Here is a 17809-nt window from a genome sequence, read left to right on the forward strand (position 1 = left end):
GGGAGATGTTCACAGGCACCAAAGGCAGCTCCTTTTCCCTGTGAAACGTGCAACTTTTATGAGAAATTGGGGCTTTTTCCTCACTGGTACCAGACAGACACTGAAGAAAGTTGATTCAGAGGGAAAGACTGAGGTTGAAAGAGCAGCAAACTACCTGGGTAACAACTGGCTGATGTTTATCAAGATTTGCTGGGATCCTGGACTTCTAAGGATACACTACTGCCAGCAGTTGAAGGCTGGAGGGGATGGACTCGTGCTGCCTCTTACGTGGTGGAGACTGCAGGGGGTGGGGGATGTCCACCTTAACACCAGAAGATAGACTTCCTCTCCCCCCACTTAGATCTTCTGAAAAATGATTATTTAGGAAATGTGGGAAATTCAAATAATGAAGTTTCAATAAATTACATTTTACTTCAAATAAAACTCCACCTAGGCTACCATATTCAGTCCAGCTTTTTAATAAATTTTTAAATTTATTTCAGAGAGGAAGGGAGAGGGAGAGAGAAATAGTAACATCAATGATGAGAATCATCAATCGGCTGCCTCTTGCGCGCCCTCTACTGGGGATTGAGCCTGCAACCTGGACATGTGCCCTGATCAGGAATTGGGAATCTTACTGGTGACCTCTTGGTTTCTGGGTCAGCGCTTAACTGCTGAGCCACACCCAGCTGGGCCAGTCCAGCTTTTTGTCCAAAGTGAAATACCAAACTCAAGACCAAGAAGCGTCAGAGGCAATATCAGACCAATTGTTAAGAGGTGCCATCATTAAAATGATATATAATTGCCAAAGAAATCCATGTTCTGTCACCTGGAAAGGCCCACATCCCCTTCAATGCCGCCTGCCCATCCTTTGCTTTTTCTCCTGCAGAAATGAATACCCCGTCTTCATCATTCCCCTCCCTCCTCTGGATGCCAAAGAAACCATTTTTGGTTTGTTTTCTAGTTTTAAGAAAGCAGCCAAACTTTAGACTGTAGTGTTTTAATTCATTCTGAAAAACAAACTCACATGGATTGATTGATTCTTCAGGTCCCCTTAGTTGGACCTGGCACACTGTGAAGTCCAAACAACTCTGCAGAGTGGCATTGACCAAGTGCTTGTGCTGCGAAGTCACTGGGTGCAGGTAGCCGTGGAACATTCCCAAGACAATCACTAGACATGCAGAATGCCAGCCAGAAGCGTGGGTCACTTTCAGGGGTCTTGCCGCAGGGAGCATGAGGTTGTATTTCATGTGCATTGACAATTGTGTAGGGTAAGCCAGCTGCGTTCAAGGGACCAAAGCACCCCCATTTCTCTGAACCTAAAGGGGTGTCTTCCCAAAGGGAGTGTCTTTCCAATAAAGTTTGGGGCCAGATACCCCTCTGACTTTTATGTGTTGCTCCTTTAAGAGTCAAAGCCAAGCCACCATGAGCATGAAAGCTGGCTGACCCCCCTATTCCCATCCTCCAGCATAGAGAGAACAACTGCCACTCACCCCCTGCATCCAAAAGGATCCCTCTATCCCTGGGTTTAAGCATGGACACTGGCCAAGCAAGCCTTGGATACCCAGGACTGCTGGATTGTAGCTATGTTGGTGTATCCCATGTACAAGGTGGTAAAGTGCTTTTGTGTCTCTATCTGATCCAGGTGGGGGACAGGATTTGGGGCTGCCTGCCTAAAGGCCCCTAGCCCATGTGCTTATATTGGGACCGGTCCCTAGGAATCTGCACCTGGTTGGCAGTCATTTTGTGGTGGATGTGGTAAATCACCAGTGTTACCACAATGACGAGACCCAAGATGAGCCCCAAAATGAGGGGCAAGGTTTCCTCCAACTGTTCCTGTTCATCCACCTGGCATTTATGCTCTGAAATGGGAAAGAAGAAGAAAAGCAGTGAGCTCGTGTCCAAAGGCACTAAATCATACATCCTCCTACCCAAATTTAAAGGCAATGGAGATGAAAATCTCTCTCAAGGAAACTTTGGGAAGACCTGTGTGTTTTTTTTTTTTTTGTGTGTGTGTGTGTGTGTGTGTGTGTGTGTGTGTGTGTGTGTGTGTTTTCAGAAACTATATTTCCCCAACAAACTCTTAGGCTAAATCACAATATTTTTGCATAATATAAAATAAAAATATACCAATTAAATAAGGCAACATTCAGTTACTGGATTCCTGGCCAATGTCAACAAAATATTCAGATGATTTTTTCAATTTTCAGTGTCAGACACAACCACCATCATTTTTATTATTGGTTTGATTGTATAACTTTTTCTTGAAGTATAATGTACACATAGAGAATTGTACACAAATATACAGCTTTAAAAACTCTGAAAATACCAAATGTTGGCAACTACATGAAGCAATTGGAACTCTCATACATCATTGGTGGAAAATGGTACAAACATTTTATAAACCTATTTAATTCTTTCTAATTAAGACCAAGAAACCTGTCAGACACAAAAGAGTACATATTGTGTGATGCCATTTACCTGTTTAAGAACAGGTAAAACTAAGTCTATGGTGATTAAAATAATAAAAGTCCTTATATCTGGCAAACAGGACACAAGGGAATTTTCAGATGCGATGGAAATATTCTATATCTTGATCTAGGTGAGAGTTACCTGGTTGCAAGTACAGATAAAAATGCATTGGGTTAAATACTTCAGATTTGTGCATTTGAATATATGTAAATATACTAAAATCTTAAAAGAAAGTGCGGAGCTTAGTGAATTTTCACAAATGAATACCCCATGTAACCAGCACCTAGATCAAGAAAGAAAATGTTACTAGCACACAGGGTGATTCAATCTTACTCTCTTAAAATTCAAAAGTTTCATAGCCCTATGTCTCCATTTTCACATAGAATCAGAAAAGCAATTTTGGGGAAACCTGGTGGTCAGATACTTAGTAGAGGTGACCAGAAGTGCATTCCTAGCAAATAGTACATGTTTACTTGGGATCCTTTGCCCCCTGTGGGTAACAAGTGGCCTTTCACCAAACTTACGAGCCACAACTGGATAAAACAGGCTTTAGATATCTCTTTATAAAGACCAAGTTCTTAAGTAAAGATGACCCAGTGAGTGCTTATTGAGCAACTACTATGTGCCAGGATGCTCTAGAATCCCTGTTGATACAGTCCTCCCTCTCAACTCACCTGAGACCAATAAAAAGAATCTGGAAATTCACAGGCAAATATGCAGTTTTCTAAAAGCTCATACTTAACATGCCTGGTTCCTAAATTAATTTTCAGTCCTAAGTACAAAGATTGCCTCATTTAATCTCCATAACAATCCTATGCAGTAAACACATTACACCCATTTCACACATTAGATAACTGAGGTAGAAAAAAACTAAGGAATTTGCCCAGGGGTAAATGAAGCCCCAATCTGAACTCAAATAGCCTGACTCAGCATAGTCAGGGCAGTACTGAGCAGACATGAGCTAGGGTTAGAGTCAGCGTCAGGTACTTAGAAGACCTGAGTCACTGGCATTCAGAGGCAACCAAATCACAAGGCGGGAAGGAAGGAGGGCTCTGGGCTCTGTGGATCTATGTACTGGTCATGAAAATACCTTCAGTTTCCGAAAAATCAGGGAGATGGAAACTTATTACAAAGGGGTATGAAGATACTTTTGGGGATGATGGATATGTTGATATTTCTTAGTTATAGTGATAGCTTCATAGGCTTTGTTCTAAGTCAATATTTAGCGCATCATACATTTAAATATGGATAGTTTATTGTATTTAAATTATACCTGAATAAAACTGTTTAAATATGTAAACATAAACATATATACATTCCCCAACTGAAAAAAAATTAATAGTTTTTTAAAAGATATTTTGGCAAATGTTAGGGATTATTATCACTAAACTGAGCCTTTTTATTACAACCAGAAGGACTGAAAGAACGAGGAAGGGACTTGTATTTTTCACTCTTTGATTCAATTCTAACAAGTCCAACACTTTGACCGTTAGCCTGTGGTCAAATATACCCATTTCCCAGGGAAAAGACTTGCCGTTGTTACAAGGTGCACCGGGGACAGCTGTAGGCCTACAACTCCATAGTCAGAAAGCTGGTTTTTCCCATGATCCCGCATTGTATCTTTGAAGAGAACAATAAACAGAAATGGAGTCCCTGGAGTAGGGATTTTGTTAACAAAAAAGGTTATTTGTTTTCCTCACTACAACACACTGTTGTGTGTGTTTTGTTAACACAGATTGTGGGGTTTGCTCAATTTCCATGTGCTGGCTGAAAATTCATACTTTGATATTCATAACAAACCCCCTCCAACCACACCTGAGTTAATACTAATGAGGGGGCTTTCGGAAGGCCCCTCGGTCACCTAAGGATGGGGGGCTGGTTGCCAGGAGAACCAACCCTGTGATTAAAGTGTTGAAACTTTTGGACCCAAAAACCCTGATTTCTGGGTGGGGAGAGGCCCTAGAGATTGAGTTCAATCACCAATGGCCAGTGATATAATCAGTCCTGCCTCTGCAATGATATCTCAATAAAATTCCACAAGGACTGGTTCACAGAGCTTCTGGTTGGTGGACACAAGGATATATAGGGAGAATGGCACACTCAGAGAGGGCATGTGCCCTGACCTTTTATAAATGGGTGATCTAATAAAGTTCTGAGAGCCACTCTAACAAATTAATCGGACCTGAGGAGAAGGAGGTGAAAACCTCCAATATATAGCAGGTTGGCTAGATTGCTGTCTGAAGTGGGGAGGGGTAGTCTTGTAGGGCTGAGTTCTTAACCTGTGGGATCTGATGGTATCTCCAGGTGGATCATGTCAGAATTGAGTGGAATTGTAGGACTCCCAGTTAGTGTCAGAAAATTGCTTGGGAAAAAAATTGGTTGGGGGAAAAAAAACACTACATATCGGATTTGGTGCCAGATATATTATTCTTAAGTAGATAATAACTTTGGTGTAGTTATGAGAAATAACATCTTATATCCCATCTTTTTTTCCAGAGAAGAAAAGCACAATGTATTTTGGCATGAATACATTGCCAAATTAAATTACTATTGTGTTTTTTGTTTTTATTTTCTTTTTTAAAAATTTTATTTCAGGGAGCGGACAAGAGGGCTAGAAACATCAATGATGAGAATCATTGATCAGCTGCCTCCTGCATGTCCCCCACTGGGGATTGACCCCCAACCAAGGCATGTGCCCTGACCTGGAATCGAACCATGACCTCCTGGTTCATGGGTCAATAGTCAACCACTGAGCCACACCAGCCAGGCTGTTTTTTATTTCTTAACAAAGTTTTTTTTTGTTGCGTTAGGGGAAAAAAATGAACTAAACACAGCACAGGAAGGGCTTTCTAAAGGGAATATTAAACGATGGACATTTCAAAAATAATCATGGGAAATAAGAGGATGTCAAAAAGTATCATGAAAAATACTGAATCCCCCCATCCTCACCCATCCCCTTCCACTAAGAGGTCAAATAAAGGGGAATTCCTGAGCCTGCTATCCCTTATCCACCATTCCAAAATCCACAAAGTTCTGGAAATCAAAAGTACTTTGTTATCACTCATTTGGCAGCAAAACCTGACTTGTGTTACCATTGGCCTGCTCATGATTCTCATTCATCCTACCTAGTCTGAAAATTCACATTTTTCATTGCATGATAAAGATATGTTAATGTATTTTATTACAGGGGGCTGCAATCAGAGTCTGCAGTCTTCTTAATTCAATAGTCTCCCTTATCCATGTGGATATCTTCCAAGACCCCCAGTGAATGTCTAAAACTGTGGAGAACACCAAACTGCATATATATATGTATACTAGAGGCCTGGTGCACGAATTAGTGCATGGGTGGGGTCCGACCAGCCCACTCTGATGGGGCCGATTGGGCTGGGCTGGCCAGGGGGAGGGGCCACAGGCGGTTGGTGGGCCAGCCCTGCCCCCTGGTCAAATTCCCAGTCAAACTCCCGGTCGAGGGGACAATTTGCATATTAGCCTTTTATTATATAGGATAATGTTTTTTTCCCCTCTAAATACATACCTATAATAAAGTGATTTGTAAATTAGGCATAGTAAGAGATTAACCACAATAACTAAAAATAGAACAATTATAACAATACTAGAGGCCTGGTACATGAAATTCATGCACTGGGGGGCCGAGGGGGGCGGGGCTTGTTCCTCAGTCTAGCCTGCACCCTCTCCAATCTGGGACCCCACAGGGATTGGGCCTAAACCAGTAGTCGGACATCCCTCTCACAATCTAGGACTGCTGCCTCCCAACCGCTCGCCTGCCTGCCTGCCTGATTGCCCCTAACTGCTTCTGCCTGCCAGCCTGATCACCCCCTAACCACTCCCCTACCAGCCTGATCAATGCCTAACTGCTCCCCTGCCAGCCAGGTCACCCCCAACTGCCCTCCCCTGCAGGCCTGGTCCCCCACAACTGCTCTCCCCTGCCAGCCCAGTTGCCCCCAACTGCCCTCCCCTACAGACCTGGCCCCCCCCCCCAACTGCCCTCCCCTGTCGGCCCAGTTGCCCCTAACTGTCCTCCCCTACAGACCTGGTTCCCCCCCCACCTGCCCTCCCTTGCTGGCCCATTTGCCCCTAAATGCCCTTCCCTGCTGGCCTGGTCACCCCCAACTGCCCTCCCCTGCAGGCCTAGACTCCCCCAACTGTCCTCCCCTGCTGCCCCGTTTGCCCCTAACAGCCCTCCCCTGCTGGCCCGTTCTCTCCTAACTGCCCTTCACTGCCAGCCTGGTCACCCCCAACTGCCCTCTCCTGCTGTCCCATTTGCCCCCAACTGCCCTCCCCTGCTGTCCCGTTTGCCCCCAACTACTCTACCCTGCAGGCCTGATCGCCCCCATCTGCCCTCTCCTGCTGGCCTGGTCACCCCTAACTGCCCTCCCTTGCTGGTCTGATCACCCACAACTGCCATCCCCTGCCAGCCATCTTGTGGCGGCCATCTTGTGACCACAAGGGGGTGGCTATCTTGTGCGAGGGCATGATGGTCAATTTGCATATCACCTCTTTATTATATAGGATACTGTACTAAAGGTTATGTGAATGTGGTCTCCTCTCAAAATACCTTATTATAATGTACTCACCCTTCTTCATGTGATGATGTAGATGATACAATGCCCGAGTGATGAGATGAAGTGAGGTGAATGACATGGGCTCTAAGGGTTACTTGAACATAGGCTCTGCTATATGTAATAGTCAATGTGATAACCTGAACAGCTACTAAGTGACTAAAGGCAGATATGTGGATATGCTGGACAAAGGGATGATTCACAGACCAGGTGGGATAAAGTGGGACAGCAAGATATTTCACCATGCTGCTCAGAGCATGCACAATTTAAAACTTATGAATTGTTTATTTCTGGAATTTTCCATTTATATATTTAGACCATGGTTGACCATAGGTAACTGAAATTGTGGAAAGCAAAATGACAGTATATTTTTTCCTAAAATCTACAATATTCTGAATTCTGAAAATTGTCCAAGATTTTAGATGAGAGATTGTGAACCCATAAAGGACTCGCATTTCCCGTTTAGGCTTCAGCCAGTGTTTTCAAACTGCCTCTAACCCATAGGGAGAAAATTTTAATTACAAGTCAAAACAGATGTATACATACACAACTAAAACCAGAATTTTACAAAACAATAGTTACCCTTACTTTGTGCTTCAAATAATTTTATACTCTATTCTATTCTCTTTTATTTAAAACAGTGCTGGCACCCAGTGGCTCAGTGGTTGAGCATTGACCTATGAACCAGTAAGTCGCAGGTTGATTCCTGGTCAGGGCATATGCCTGGGTTGGGAGGCAGCTGATCAATGATTCTCTCTCATCATTGATGTTTCTATCTCTCTCTCCCTCTCCCTTCCTCTCTGAAATCAATAAAAAATAAATAAATAAACAGTGCTGGCCGTGACCTACTAAATGGAATTTTCCATTTAATATATATTAGGCCATGGTTGACCATAGGTTGTAATCATTTTTTGTACTAGTTTGATGAAACTGTAACACCCTTCTTAGAATAATGCTAATAAATCCATAAAAATAAAATATTTTAAAACAGATTACACTGAAATTCAGCTATCAATATATTTTTAAATAATTGGAAAGACAGTACTATAGGTACTTTTTGTTAATACACATGTATGCTGGCTGTGATTTACAAAGTAGTGAGAATTATTTGCAAGATCTGTACAAACTAACAAGAGATGAAAATACGATAGCTATTTGTGACAATGTCACAGTTACTACTGATACTACTGTGGGTTGTTACCTTCATTTACAATAGAAGGAAATGTTAAATATTAATTATGCCTCTGTGTGTCAGGAACAGGGCAAGCACAAGAAGGATATGTGTAAACTCTCTCCCACCAACCTGTAAGCTCCCCCAGGCCAGGGGAAGTTTATATCTCCCAGTAACAAGGTGTAGCAGACATGAACCATGTCTTGTCATTTACCATTGCCACCCATTCCCACGGGTTTTGACTACAAGGCAGTTAGACGACCCAGAGTCAATGCCTGCCCCTCCACTCCAGCAGTCATTGGAAAGATTGTTGGCACGCTGAATTCGTGAGTTTTTATCATGACTTCTAATATTCCTAACAGCATGATTGGGAGATGCCATCTAATCTGTGTTTTACCCCGATGGAGTGCATGAGAGTTGGCAGGTAAATGCTGGCCCCCTCCCCTACTTCCCCTTCCCCTCCCAGCTCAGGTGGGATACATGAGGTGGGTCCTATAGCCTCTCCCAGAGGTTCCAGCAGCGTGACCCCAGGTGCCCACAGTAGTAATCTGCTTATTAATGGACCTGTGTGGGCTGCCTTGCCTTCCTATCTCATCTCATTTCCTCAATCCCTGCCAGTGCTTTCCAGAACCACCTCCTAAGTAAACTGCTTGCCCTTATACACTCCCTTAGGATCTGCTTCTGGGGAACCCACACTAATGCACTGTGTCCCAAGACAGTGCCAAGAACTGTCAATGTGGCCCTACACTGGGCTCTATATTCCAGCCTTCAACAAGTTCTCAACAGTGTTAATAACAGAATTATCTCTCTCTAGATCAGTAGTTCTCAACCTTTCTAATGGCGCGACCCTTTAATACAGTTCCTCATGTTGTGGTGACCCCCAACCATAAAATTATTTTCGTTGCTACTTCATAACTGTAATTTTGCTACTGTTAGTGAATCATAATGTAAATATCTGTGTTTTCCTATGGTCTTAGGCGACGCTGCTAGCAGTTCTCAACCTGAGAGCAGTTCTCAATCAGAGCACAGGATCTGATACCCAAAGATAGTTTCTGGCCCCACAGGTTGAGAACCACTAGCAGGGTCGCCTAAGGCCATCGGAAAACACAGATATTTACATTACAATTCATTAACAGTAGCAAAATTACCGTTATGAAGTAGCAATGAAAATAATTTTCTGGTTGGGGGTCACCACAACACGAGGAACTGTATTAAAGGGTCGTGGCATTAGAAAGGTTGAGAACCACTGATCTAGATGCTTATACAGGAGGCCCTGAGAAACAACTACCCAGGGTGACATGTTTCTGACTGGGATGTTCCACACATCCCTTGGGATGAGCATCAGCAAACCCTCCCTGGGTTGGTGGCATGGCAGCTAGCCACGGGGCACCTACTGATGAGGAAAATAAGACATTTTTGGCAGGGAGACCAGCAGCCTGACTCTGTACCTAGTTAATCAGTATCCCTAAAGAACATTCCTGTAGCCTATAGTCTAGTCACTGCCCCTTTCTTAATTATCTGGTCTTGCAAGACCTATTTACCTAAATACTCACCTTTTACAGGGGCCATAAACCATGAACAATACACAATCCCCGGAGGGGGTTATCAGCGCTGGTGTCAGGCCAGGCCTTTAGGTACTGGGTCTCAGTCCCACATCCCACACATGGGGCTTTTTGCAAAGCCTGCAAAAGGTCCGGAAGTCTGATCCTTATTTGGGGGACAAAGAAACCAAAGGGTGTAAAGAGAAAGCTTCCTCCATATTGGCTTGCTCAGGATTTGGAAACAGGCTCCCCTGAGTCACGGTACTAGTACATCTGGAAATAAATGGTTTTTTCCTGTACCTCCGGGTACTCCTGTGTATTTTTCGGTTGCCTGGTAAATTCTGTAACACTACTGGGGATGGTATACAGAGGAAGGTAAGGCTCATTCATTTCCACTAGAACACAAGTTGTTTTTCCCATAGTTCTGGGTAAAATACAGACCAGGTGGCATCTCCCATTCATGTCATTAGCAGCAATGACACAAAGCTCATGAGTCCAAGGTACCCAATGACCTTCCCAAAGGTGCCTCCTGCCTCCACATGTTGGTTATAGTTGCTGAGCAAAAGCAGCAGAGGCTCTCAGAGGCGAAGAGCACAGGATCTGATACCCAAAGACAGGTTCTGGCCCCAGCCCCGGCAGCCAGTTGGAGTGCAGCCTTCACCAATAATTTCACTTCTCCCAGCCTCAGTTTCCCCACTGTCAATGGGGGTCTCAGTACCTTCTTCACAGGTTGGTTTGCTTGTTTTTTTTTTCTCCTCAAAAGAGAATTAAAAAGGAACCAGCCTATATGGGGTACCGTGTAAATGCCTGTAAAACCTGAATTTTTAATAAAGAGGAATAGAGGTACCCTTCGTGTTCCATTGTGTTTCTTCTGTCATTATGCATGAAAGTTGCCTTTAGTTCAAGCCATTACAATGCTCAGGCTGATGGTCCCCTCCCAGTGCCGCATCCCCCACCCCATCACATACAGGAATCTCCTGGGGCCCTCAAAGGGACACACAAGGAATTAACTGTGGGAGGACAAATTAATCCACCCCAACTGAACAACAGGGGTGCCTTGAACTGCAGGGAGGTGGACGGCACACAAAGTGTATTTGTTATGGAAATGAGCCAAGGTGGCTGCCGCATATTGGCCCCTGGGTGGTTTATTTTCCCACTGAAGACTGAGATCCATTAGCTGAAAAGCCCACTGGTGCCAAACTCAAATTTTTACACATCCAATTCTCTTTAAAACAGCCCAAACAAGCAGATTTTTAGCCATTTAGAGCCTACCTGCTTCGCATAATAAACCTCAGCCAACAGCTGTTACCCATTGATAAGCTAGGGCCTTGTAGCTATATGGCTTAGAGCCTCTTTGCAGCCCCTCAGAGCTCTCCAACCCCAGAGACTCCTCACTGTGCTACCCAGTGACAGACATCACCTAGGCACGGTACCCCCCTCTTCAATACTCCTCCCCCCCTGGATGGGGGTCCTTAGGTGCCTCCCTCTGGTCAGCCTCATGCTGTGAGGAGCTTCCCTTCTCATGCAACCATGTCCAAGCACCAATAAAGCTTGTGTGTTACTGCCTCCCATGGTCGTATCTTTTCCACAGTACTCCACAGACCAGGAGCATGGCGGGGAGGGACGGGGAGGGGGGGACGGGGAGGTTGGCTAGAAATGGAGCACCATGGGCCCTGCCCCAGACCTACTGAGCCAGACTCTGCATGCTAGCACGATCACCGCAGTTGTACACCTTGCAGCAGATTCCTGTGCGCACTGCCGCTGGAGACTTTGCTGGGCTCGGAGACTTTCTCTTGGGATTGGTGTAGTAACCAAGCTCAGTGCTCCAAAGGGATTTGTGTGATAAAGACGTCAACCTCCATTTGGGCTGAGAAAAGCCCCTGAAAGTGTCCACTAATCCACTTCACTGACCCTTCCTTCCTTGTTTTTCTCAGTCTAAGCAGGCAGGTGTGAAATTGCAGGCTGCCAGGTATGCCCCCCTTACACAGGAAAGAGACTCTTCATTGGAAACCCCGATGCTGTGGGTCCTGCGCACACATGACCAACTGCATGTACACATCCTGCAGTGAGCATACAGATATGACCAGATAACTCCCCCACCGCCCCCCCTCCACACACCCAGGCAAGCTCCACTCAAACTCACACAGCCATCCACAACACGGCCAGGGCCTCCTGAGGGTCTATTCTGGGGAATGGAGACCAAATAAAATGGTCTCTTACAAAACACAGCGGGAGTCTGAGAGGCTCTGACAAGGAGGAGCCAGGAACAAAAGAGCCCCTACCATACAAAGGCACATCGATCCAGTGAGTGACTCTGAATGGGGCTTGCCTGCTCCAAGGCTTAAATCCCAGGGCACCATACAGAAGGGGACATCCTAATTATTACCCAGAGAAGCCTGGTGAGACAGGTGCAATTTTCTTGTGCTTAATATATCTGCATTTAGGACGTTATATATGCTTAGGTACAAACACTCCAAGACTATCACGCCCATCTAGGAACTGGAAGTGGATAAAAAACTGCTTTTCAAACAAAAGATGTCATTAAGTCCATGCCATGAACTTCAGCAGTTTTTAGGAAAGTAGCTCTGGTCCTTATTCAGAATTCACTTACTCTGACATTGTGCACAATTCTAAAAATCTAAACTGAGATTTGATTTCTCAGTCCATGAATGACTATAAGCACCAACTTAGAATTAACCCAGAGTGGGTTAGGGCAAGGTTTTGGTAAGAAACTAGTAAAAGCAGCAACTACAGCACCAGTAGTACCAAGAAGTAATGGAGTGCCTAAGAACAGCTGACCAGCAAAAAAACAAAAGGCACTAAAGACTATTGGAAGGACCCATATAAACTCAAAAGCATCTATGATAGGGACCCTGGGGACTGATACTACACAATCCAATATTTTCATAATAAATCCCTGATCATCAATAATCACAAATCCAATTACATTTAATTATTTTTAATATTTTCAGTTTAAGACAGACATTATTACATGTATAAATAATTCTGTAATCAAACAGATTTTTTAAAAAAACATTAAGGTCTTGACACAGAGTTTAGTTTCAATTTTGTAGAAAATACATTAAAATGGAATAGGCCATCCTTCTGTGAGAACAGTTAAGTGTGGTGCTGCTTTACTAAATCAATTAGATTCTGACTCGCCTGGCATGGAAGCATTTGGAAGTCTCTATTAATTGAGTGCACAGCTTCAGAATATCAATTCAGCCAAAGTTAGCTGGGCATCTGCAATGTGCCAAGCACTGTATTAGGTGCTAACTATACGAGGATGAAAAAGAAGCAGGCCCTTCTCGCAAGAACATAGGAATTCTCAAATGCCTTCTAATTGATCATGTGGTGGTGGCGGCGGGGGCGGGTGTGTGGATCTATTCAGTTTGGTTTGAGTGGGATGTGCATTTTATGAAAGCTGGATTCATTGGGAAATGACAGTGATTTGTGTGTGACACAGATGGGGACTCTCTAATATCCTGAACATTGGAATAACTGTGTTCACCTGGGGAGCCCCAGCCCCAAAAAAGTCATCCATAAAGCAATCAGAATTTCTCTCCATTTTTTAACCATAAGGAGTCAACAGAATATATACCTGTCTTTAACAACCTCCCCCAGACAAGAGAGAGAGAACAAATGACTTGAAGAATTCACTTGCCCTACATTTGCCCAGTGTAAATTGTGGCTAGATTTGGACAAATTGCAGAAAGGTGAGCTCTCTTCATGCCCTGCCTCTGCTGGGAGGCAGAGAACCAGGAGAATGGAGATGCCCTGAACCTGCCCGAGGCCCTCTCAGGGGCTAACACAGACGGCGAAGCTCATTTCCTCTACAACCCAGAGAGAGCAGGTCTGGGTGGGACCCATGCTTCTCTGGAGCCTTGTGGGTATCCCTCCCACATAGTGAGTGTTGGATGGAGGCAGGTCTTCATAATTCTCTTTCTGTGGTCTCCATGCGACCTACACACACACATACACACACACACACCACACACACACACACACACCCCTATTGCATTCTAGCCACACATGAACTTGGACTCATAGTGGTAGAAACTACAGCTGGAAGGGTCTGAGAGAACATGGAGAAACGGAGGCCACAGAAGAAAAGGCCCTTCTCTAACCTATGGCTCTCTGAGATTTTTAGCTGCTTCTTGATTGAAAATATTTAAACCAAAATTGTATATATTTTTCCAAGCTGATTTTCTTACTTTTCTTCCTACCAAGGTTCCCCTTTTGGCAAAGGAAAGGAGGAAGGGAAAGATAAAGAAATAAAGGAAGGGAGGGAAGAATGAAGTGAAGGGGGGAGGGAGAGAGGGAAGAAAAAAGAAAGAGACATTGAAGAAAGTTGGTATAATCCAGTTTACAGCCTTTAGCCTTAGAAAAACATTACAGAAGGAGATAGTGTCATGTCAGCCTAGAGTAAATCCAAGCTGCAGCCTGGGACCCTTGGCAGGTCCCTTCCATGTCCATCCTGATGCCAGCCTTCTCTTACCTCCTCCCTTTCTCCTCCCATCACCACCCCCACAACCTACCTTCACTGAAGACGAAATCAGAGATGATGTCAAAGGGCTGGATGTGGACTGCAGACAGGATCATGGTGACTGTCTTCTGGGGATCGCTGGAGGTTAGTGAAATGGTCTGCTGAGCCTGACACTCATAGGACTTTCCGGCTGGTGTGACCAAGGCAGAGAGGCGGTGTGAGTTGGCTGTGTGCTTCCCAGCTGCAGGGAAAACCAAAGCAAAGCTTAGGCCTTTCTGGCTGGCAGAACCCTCCTGGCTCCTAACCTCCCCGGCCAGGGAAATGGCTCTTGCCTGTCAGCTCCAGATCTCGTCCAACCCTCTGTGCGGCCAGGCAGTGTCACCTCGCCAGAGCTGGGGCTCTGCCTGTGGCATCAGGTGGCGTCGAAGGACAAATGCACCCATTCCTTCATGAGCAGGAGCTCCTTAGACATTCATTTGGAATTTGGGAACATTTTGGAATTTCTTTTTAGAAAAGGAGCATGATACCTAAAAACCCAACCCTTTTCACTCTATAAAACCTAACAATGCAAATCCCAAAGACCCAGAACAGTGACTCCGTTTGCCACATTTCACACTGGTCCCCAAAGAATAAAATATCTTCCTCACAAAGCAAGATTTCTTGTGTCCTGGGCAGACACCCTGGGAAAATGCTTGAATGTGAATTTTTATGAAAAATTTTAAAAAAAAAGCCCTTTTATTTTTTACTGTGATGATAAAGGGGGCGAGAAGGGAAAGATGACATATATATTCTTTCACATGCTCAGTACAAATCTTTCCCAGCCCAGGTGCTCAGGAGATCGAAGGCCTCATTATGAATATATTAGACAACTGAGAAAACCAATCAATACATTTAAATGTGGTCTTTGACAGCGCCTGCAAACACAAACTTTGTTATTTGAGGAATGGACATTCCTCTGGCCACGATATTTTTGGAGAATCTGGGTGAGTTGTTAAAATGATGGGCAGAAACAGCTCATAAATTAGGCCACGGTTCAGAATGCACTCTGGGGTGGCTTCAGTCGATGACTGCAGACGGCGTGGGAGCCCTGCCGCCCTGCGCAAAAAGATACTGAAGGCATCAGATCCTGACGGGAAAGTCATCCGCTCCCTTCAAGTTTTAGCGCATGAGAAGGAAAACGGGGAGCAGAAAATTATGCAGCTTTGTCCTTCCCTGCGCCTCTCGAAAGGACAGATCCTAAGAGGTCGCCCCCAGGCAGCCAGGGGAGGTCAGGCCCTCAGAGGAGACTCTCACCTGGCATCAGGCCAGGGGTGCCTGCTTGGTCCTCAGGCCGGATTCCTCGCGCACTTACAGGCCTGAGGTCAGGAGGACGCACTGGCGCCTCCTCTTTCTCTGCGTTGGAGAACACTCCTGGGAGCGCAAAGCCAGGATCGGTTTCCAGAAAATTTCCAAATTTCCTGAGGAATTCGGCCTCCGTGCCTCTGCTTCTGCAGTGTCCGCGCTTCCCCAGGCTCCCTCCCCAGCCCTGCTGACCTCTACGTACCGGTGACTGCGTCTTTAAAATGGGTCTTCTCCGAGGAGTCGTAGACAAACTGGACCTTGCTCAGCCTCCACGTCGCCTCGGGGCCCTTGGAGGTGTTGTGACCTTCCTGCCCAGCGGAGAAGGCGCGCATCAATTGCCCCTGCAGCTTCCGGGCGGAGAAACTGAGGGGCGGCCCCTGCCCACACCCTCCCGGGAGAGTCTGCGCCCCCCTGGGCTCCGAGTTACCTTTACAAACAGCATTCTGAGCGAGTACGCGCGATCCACCCAGAACACCTGCAGCTCCGACTCGTTGTGACCACAGCGGCCCTTCACCTCAGCTCCCCGGGTCAGTGAGATTTCAGCCTGTTCCGTGATCAGCTGGGAACACAGACGCCCCGCACCCCTCAGCGCGCCCGGCCCCAGTGGGGGCTGTAAAAGGCGGCGCGTCCACACTCCAGGTTGCACGCCTGGGCTCTCCTTTGCGCGCGTGATCCCAGGTCTGGGAACATGCGGTTAGATGCTCTACGTGCAGACCCCGCCGTTAGGGAAGCAGAGAGAGGGGGTTACTTTCCAAGCAGGCAGAGCGAGCAGAAGGCGTTACAAGCCGGAACCCCCATGCAGCATTCAGGAGCAGCCTGCAGGGGCCAAGGGGGCAAGGCAGGCGACCCAGGCCTTCATAGGGCATTGAGGGTGGGTGCCCTTCGCCCCTGGAGCCCTAGGAGCAAGCTGGGAAGGAAAAGGTTCCTTACATCGACATAATTGCTGGCCCACACATCATAAGGGACAATAAATTTGGCTGCAAACTCTGCCATGAGACAGGTCGTCCCATTTTCCCGCACCACAAATATATCTTTTTCAGGGTTAGTGGAAAGGCCTGAGAGATTTTCCACTTCTTGTTCTGCCGTGATTCGAGCCATTGTATCTGTGGGGGGAAAAATCCTATCGGTTCCAGGCTTCGTGAGCCCACGCGTCTGGTGACAAATGGTTGGAGATCCTGGTCTGCGGGCTCTGGGATGACAAAGTTCCCGACTGCTGTGGATTTTCTGCGAGCCTTTTCTCTAACCTAGTGCCAACAAATTCAAGCCCATTGCTGTTAATTTATAATAAAAATAAAGTTAAAAATGGAGCCTTTACTCATTTATAGCGGGACTGGCCTTTTTTTTAAAAAAAAAAAAATCTTAGGATTTTAAACCAAATCTTTCTTACCAATGCTCTGACCCCACGAACAGGCCGGTATAGGATATGGCATACAGGTGTGTGGCTTTCTGGGGAATTCCTTGCCCCTAGCAGGGAAGCCCTCTGCCCCCTCCTTCCACTCCTATCCTCACCTCCCCCCACCTAAAAAAAAAACCACGCAAAATGTTATGAGCCACATCTTAAGCTACCGACTTTATTTACTATGCTGGCTCTTTTCTCTGCAAAGACTGTACTCGGCCCTCGCGATCGTTACTCACGGAACAGCATTAGGAGAACTCGAAGTCTATTAAAGCTGAGAACGGCTCTTCCTCGGAGATCCATGGTTGCCTTGCAGCGAATGAGGCCAGATGTGCTGCTGCAGAGGCCGTCCGAGAGGGAATCCCTTAAAGTCGCGTCTGGAGTGAGCTGGGGTGAGCCAGTGGCGGGGGCGCCGAGAGGGAGGAGGGATGGAGCGCGTGCTCTGCAAGCTCTGGGGAGGACTTGGTGTCGGCTGCCGCACCCGACCGACCGATGCAGGCTGAACAGGATCCTGCTCACTGCAGGGGAATGAACCGCGCGGCGAGGGAGCTGTCCAGGGCTGCGAGTGCTGAAAGGAATGGGTTGTGTTGCCGGAGTGATTGTGGCTTGGATTGTGCAGAGGGCCAATGAGATTGGGGGCGGGGGTTAAAATTCTCTCTCAGTCTGTTTCCTGTTCGGCAGTTCCATCCGCAAAGATGATTCTGTCCTGAGAAACTTAATGGACTTATTTGATATCCTTACCAAAAACAGTTAGTAGGTGGTGTAGATATCACAATCACATGACTGGGAGTCCTGGCTTCTGAAAATGCATCTGGCTCCTGAAAGAAAATAGTAGAGCACAAA

General features: G+C 46.0%; 1 protein-coding gene across 2 annotated transcripts; it reads right to left on the reverse strand.

The window, feature by feature from the left end:
• Positions 1-1662: 1662 nt before the first annotated feature.
• LAMP5 (lysosomal associated membrane protein family member 5) lies at positions 1663-17269 on the reverse strand (the record flags this gene model as incomplete). 2 transcript variants are annotated; one of them, XM_079784188.1, is made up of 6 exons in its annotated part: positions 1663-1841; positions 14282-14470; positions 15773-15878; positions 15998-16129; positions 16501-16673; positions 17206-17269. In XM_079784188.1, the coding sequence occupies 6 exons, from the start codon at positions 17267-17269 to the stop codon at positions 1663-1665; spliced, it is 843 nt and encodes a 280-aa protein (XP_079640314.1). The 2 variants fall into 2 exon arrangements, with proteins under 2 accessions (XP_079640314.1, XP_079640315.1); XM_079784189.1 differs by lacking the exon at positions 15998-16129.
• Between the last annotated feature and the right edge of the window lie 540 nt (positions 17270-17809).

Source organism: Cnephaeus nilssonii (genome assembly GCF_951640355.1).
Source record: "Cnephaeus nilssonii genome assembly, chromosome: 11".
NCBI lineage: Eukaryota > Metazoa > Chordata > Mammalia > Chiroptera > Vespertilionidae > Cnephaeus > Cnephaeus nilssonii.